We start from the raw sequence: 5,744 nt of genomic DNA, 5'->3' as shown, positions 1-5,744 counted from the left end.
TGATATAACTTAACAAAATATCAATTTAATTGGAAAAGATTAGAAATTTCTATTTTTGATACAATCTTTATTTTTACTAATAAATCGTTCTAATGGTTAAATCAAAGAAAAAAACATATTTAAGTGCTTTCAAATTCAATCCGCAAAATATAATTTAAACAACAAGTGTATTTATGTAATTTAAATTCTTGCTAAAAATAATTTATTTAAGAAAATTAATCTACCTCTTTAAAATCAATCGCTATCATATAACTTTTCATTAATACTCATTATTATAGGTTCTGGTCATATTTGCTCTTTCTAATACAATGCCTAGAACTATCCATAGCCCTTTCCCAATCCATAAATAGGAGGATAACGTGCTTCAGCATATTCAAGCTCATGTCCTCTTGCATTGATAATAATATCTATACCAACTGAACTAAGATTTAATAGGCTATTTTTTATCATTTTTTAAAATATAAAATTTTCCACCTAATGTGACAATTTTAAATTAATTTTATGTTCTTGAATAATATTTTATCCAAACCCATCCATTTGAGATGTAGTTCAAAATTTCTTTTATAAAATTATTGGGCCTTAGCCTTGGTTAGAGTCAAGAAGATTTAATACAACCTTTATAAGGGCTTTTGATCCCAAAGAACGCCTACCATTATCCCCAGAAACTAGGCCAGGCCTAATGACAGCCATGGAGTTGTAGAGCTTTAGCCCAAGTTAGGCTCTTCGATTACTCGTAACAGTCTGTGTCAGAGGTTTTCCCAATCTTTGCTTTCGACAAATTGAAGACCTTGGCTCTGTTAATCGCCACTTGAGATCTTCAAACAGGTTTCCTTTGTCACCTTGTTTTGTGCCTATTCTATTTGATTAGCTATCCAGTAATTTTTTTTATAGTGAGTTTGTTTGTTGAACTTAGGGTTTCGGTTATTTGTGTTTTCCAGGAAGAAAATGGGGTTCATTATGGAATTTGCAGAGAATCTGGTGTTGAGGTTAATGGAGGACCCAAAAGAGAGGGATAGAAAATTCAGAGAACACGTTTACTCTATGAAGGATCGATGCGCAAAAACCAAGGAGATGTGGAGTTATCCACTGCGGCCTTATGGGTTTTGGACATTTGAGCGCCACAATGCTCAGCTCCGTTGGGATCCTCAGATTAGCCAAGTCCCCGGCCGCAGGGATCCTTATGATGACCTTCTTCAAGACAGTTATGCGTCCTCCACCAAACGAAACTGAGGTTTCTTTTTTCAACTCATTCTGGGATTTTATTTATGCTTCTATTAAATTATTCATGGGCACCGGATTTTGAGAATCGTATATCTACTCTAAGATTTGGGTTTTACTGGTTCGATCAGCACATTGAAGTTTCAGGAACAATTTAGATTTTAGAGTTTAGAGTTCAGTTTGTTGGTATGAAGTTTTCTTGATTTGGCTTAGGTCTGAAGCTCTGATTCATTTGAGGTAAAAGTTAATTCTTATCGAAAATTTTACACTAATACTTCAAAACTAATTTAGTATTCAGTGGTTCCAAGATAGTAGTAGAGCTTAAGTAATACCAAGTGTTGTTTCTAAATTGAAGGGCTTGCACTGGTGTTTTAATGGTTAAATCACCATCTTAGACTTGCTAATGATTACCATTTGCATCTTATTTAAGTGAAGGTGTAAAAATTTGCATCAGACTTTAACCTGGATTTGTAGGCAGACTGTTTACCCATCGACAATTGACACTGCAGGGATTAGAATATGTTGCTTCCACAAAAGTGTTAGAAGTGATGCAAGCTAATAATTGCCAAATGAAATCCTTTTTTGTGTTTTATTTAGTCACCTCTGCAACAGTGACAATGGTGGAGTTGTGACAAGTGATTATAAAGCAATGGAGACACTGAATGAAGAGTGAATTTACAATTTCATATTTTCAATCTTGGGAGTAATTTCTAATAAGGTTTCCATTGATGTAGGAATCAGAAGCCATTAGCAGATGGTTTGGAGCTTGATCTACAAATGGGAAGTGGACATTGAAACCTTTTTTACTGTTGGTTTGAATTAAAAGATTCTGCTTGTTTTGTAGTGTACTTTTGAACATTTCAGTTGGGACACTGGTTTATGAATGAAAATAAATTTTCCATGTAACTCAATGGGTAAGACTTGTAAGGGAAATAAATACTCTGTGTTGCTGAATATTTGCTTTGTTTAGCCATCATGTTGTTGCCTTGTATTGGGTAAGACTGGTTTTGAACATTTATGTTGCTGTTGTCTCTCCTTTCTTCTTCTAATTAAGCCACCCCTTATTTGGGAGAAGTAGGAGTGTGCATTTGATTGGTTTGAGTTTAATATATCAAAAACCAAATAAATTGACACTCTTTTAAAATGAATCGGCACCACATGACTGGATTGAGCCTTATCAAGGAGAAGCATTGTTGGTTAAGATGAAGTTTTGGGCTTTTGAGTATCTAAATATGAGTGTTAGCATATGCAAAATTGTAACATTTGGGTCTTTAGTCCCAACATGTGCATCTATGTCATAGATGGGTTTTATTCGGTTTGTCTGTTGTGCTTGTATTAGTTTGATTCTACCTGTAGTTGCCTAGGTATAAAATTGAGCTTGTATTGTATTTCTAATAGTAGAAACTTAAAAAAAAAGATCGTTATTATTGTAATTACAAAGTTTCATGAATATTTCTTTTTGATACCGGAACAAGCATTAAGTGAAACATAAAAAGGTGAAATGTAGCAGTAGCAGTAGCAGATGATGTGCCCGTAGCCTTGCTTCCATTAGTAACTTCGTAGCCATATAGTCAAATTAAATTTTGGATTGGTTTGTTATTTGGATTTAAATTTTAGGTTCAGACGGATTTGATACGATTTTAGATTTAGATATGAATATGTATTTAATATTTATTAATTAAAAATATACCAATTCATTTGTTTTAAAAATGCAAAATCGATTAAAAAAATTGAATAATCAAAGAAAGATTTAGGTTTGAAATTCGGAAATAAAAGGATTCTAAATAAATAAAATCAAACTTATTTTATTTTGATTTAATTGGTTAATCCATATTTTGGTGTCACTTAGTTAAAAGAAGTGGTAAAATCCATGGCCAGAAGGGAATAGCACGAAGACTAGGGAGCAGCACAAAGTGAACTGACTTCCAACAAAACCAAGTTTAGAACTTTATTAGACAGAAAAAAATTGAACAATTAAGTTTAATATATACTTATTTCTCAAGCAAAAATCAAACTTGATTGTCACGGTTGAGATTTTAGTAATAGAACTTAAAAATTCAATTAACTGGTAAATTATTTAAAATTAATTAAATTCATGTCTTTTAACTATTTGTTTTATTTAATTTATATTATTTAATTTACATTAACCCTAAAGTATAAAATAATTATCTTAAATTCACTAACTGAATTGATAGAAAAATAGCTAAAAACCATATTTTCTATTTTGAAAATAATTTTATTTATGTATTAACATTTTTAATTTTTCATCAGAAATTATCAAAATATGATTTAACAAAATTTTTAAAAATTACCTAATGTCAGTGATGATTGAATTGAATTTTTAATTTCTAAAAATACAAAAGCTAAAACTCAAATTTTATGTAAATGCAAGGACTAAAACAGATTTTAACCTTTATTTTTTCACCAATAGGTAAACCTTTATTATTTAAAAAATGCCTAATTTAATTTTAAATTAAAAATAAATAACTTTTTAATCGTATGTACTCATAATCTAATACAAGCTGGAAGATTGAAAGTTGAAAAGGGCATATCATAAAATCAGCCACAAATTCAGAGAGCAAACATGTCAGACATCTAAACGAACCAAGTCATATTAGATTCGACATGTAGCCAATTTACAATGGCAAAGCATCACATTGCCTCTCTACTAACACACTCAGAAACCAAACACCTAATCTGAATCTGATTCAGATTTATGATCATCCGCATTTGCTTTCTCTTTTCCTTCAGCTTCCTTAACAGCCTTCCCAAAGGCATCAACGGGAATCGATGGTAAATACCCAACCACAGGATAACCTTTTCCGCTCTTCTCCTTTAACCAACTGTTGTATTTCTCACACAAATTAGCTGCTTTGGGAACAACCTTTTCTGTCACTGAGTTGAAAGTCAAGTTGCTGTTCAGTTTAACCCACAACTTGGTCGAGCTTACCAACACCAAGTTCTTGTACTCAGCTGCAGCGTAGTGCAAAGCCCCTCGTGCTCCATTGGTTCGAGCCTCCTCTACTAGTTTCTGAGCCTTTTGGGTTGCCTTTTGGACCAAATCGTGGGCCAGGTTAACCACTTGCTTGGCTGGTGCTGGAGCATGCTCGTCAAATTTGTGTGAAACCTCATCTACCTACGGTTATTTTAATCAAATACGATAATAAAGTTAGGAATAAATTGGTTCACGCTAAACTGAACTTTCCCCATTTTTAAAATATTAGATTTAATCCTTACTCTTCCGATGAATTTCAAAATACTAAAATTACTTGCTAAACTTAAAGACGAGAAAGAACTAATCAACAGAAACTTCTGATCAAAAGTTCCAAACAGTGATTTTTTCTTAATGGGCGAATACCTTGTTATCAAGAAATCCAAGAAAATGATCAGGAACATCCTTAAATTTCCCGTAGGCGGGACCGACGGCAGTGGTAACGGCATGCTCGACGGCGTCAACGGTGGATCTCAACGGCCCCGAGTTCTGTTTAGAGTAATCGTAAAGGTTCGAGACGCAAACCAAGGCGTGGATTGTAGCCACCCTGACGAAGTTTAGGTGCTTGAGGCCTAAATTCTTGTTCTCAAACTCTAACCCCTAACATTTTAAATCAAATCACAAACAAAAAAGCTCTAAGCTTAAATTTTAAAATAAGGGAGAAAGGAGGAGAAGAAGAAAGAAGAGATCAAAATACCTTCTCCATGGTTGCCATCTGTTTGATGCAAGTATCCTTTGCTTCACTTTTTTGAGAGAAAATAAACGATCGTAATCTACGGTGTAAAACAAGTGCAATTTTATTTATTTTATAGATGAATTCATATGGGATGTTAGATGAGATCCAACGGTTTATATCGGATCTAAGGATATCACAATGCCAGAGCGGGCGGTTTTCCAATTTCATCTTTCTTTACTTTTCTGGGTGCAAATAGAGGATTCTAGAAGGACACGTGGAAGGATCTTACTTGGTGGAGATGCAATAATATCTAAGGGAACCATTTTCTTATTCTTGGGCGGTCTGTTGTGAGGTCCACCCATTCCCACACCAATTTTTATTCTATCTAATTGCGCTGAATATTATTAAATTATTTGTAAATTATATTTTAATTATTTAATTTTAAAAATTTTAAAATAATTTAAAAATTTTATTTAAACTATTGAATGATTAAAATTATTATTGTATAACTTTTTTCGTTTGTATTACTTGCACAAATTAAAAGATTTTCTTACTCTTTTTTTTACAGTTTAATTTTTTTAAAAAATAATGTTGAATGTTATAAATTTCAAACTAACATTCAAAAATATTGTCCTTTAATTTTGATATTAATTATCAAATTAACTTAAATATAAGATATGTTATTATACTTATTAATAAATATTAATCTACTTTATTGATCATTGAAGTGTCACTTAAAATTCACTAATTAAACTTTTAAAAAAATTTAATAACACAATAACTTTAAATAATTCAACGGCTTTTGTGTCTCATTTTACTTTTGGAACTCATAATTGTGATAGGAGGGAAGCAAGTGTT

The 5,744-nt window shown here is 32.1% G+C and overlaps 2 protein-coding genes across 3 annotated transcripts; one reads left to right on the top strand and one right to left on the bottom strand.

The window, feature by feature from the left end:
* The first annotated feature begins 628 nt into the window (after positions 1–628).
* Positions 629–2,174, top strand: LOC108464867 (uncharacterized). 2 transcript variants are annotated; one of them, XM_017765144.2, is made up of 3 exons: positions 629–825; positions 939–1,231; positions 1,960–2,174. In XM_017765144.2, exon 2 carries the CDS (start codon positions 946–948, stop codon positions 1,228–1,230), a length of 285 nt encoding a protein of 94 aa, XP_017620633.1. In that variant the 5' UTR covers positions 629–825; positions 939–945; the 3' UTR covers position 1,231; positions 1,960–2,174. The 2 variants fall into 2 exon arrangements, with proteins under 2 accessions (XP_017620633.1, XP_017620632.1); XM_017765143.2 differs by having other exon boundaries at positions 630–825; positions 1,953–2,174.
* Positions 2,175–3,679: 1,505 nt separating this feature from the next.
* LOC108464866 (REF/SRPP-like protein At1g67360) lies at positions 3,680–5,092 on the bottom strand. The gene is made up of 3 exons (XM_017765142.2): positions 4,908–5,092; positions 4,577–4,810; positions 3,680–4,354 (listed from the first exon to the last, which is right to left on the bottom strand). The coding sequence occupies exons 1-3, from the start codon at positions 4,923–4,925 to the stop codon at positions 3,911–3,913; spliced, it is 696 nt and encodes a 231-aa protein (XP_017620631.1). The 5' UTR covers positions 4,926–5,092; the 3' UTR covers positions 3,680–3,910.
* Between the last annotated feature and the right edge of the window lie 652 nt (positions 5,093–5,744).

This window comes from Gossypium arboreum, chromosome 3 (genome assembly GCF_025698485.1).
Source record: "Gossypium arboreum isolate Shixiya-1 chromosome 3, ASM2569848v2, whole genome shotgun sequence".
Taxonomy (NCBI): Eukaryota; Viridiplantae; Streptophyta; class Magnoliopsida; order Malvales; family Malvaceae; genus Gossypium; species Gossypium arboreum.
Note: the sequence above shows the minus strand (reverse complement) of the source record. Positions and strands in the feature narration are given on the sequence as shown.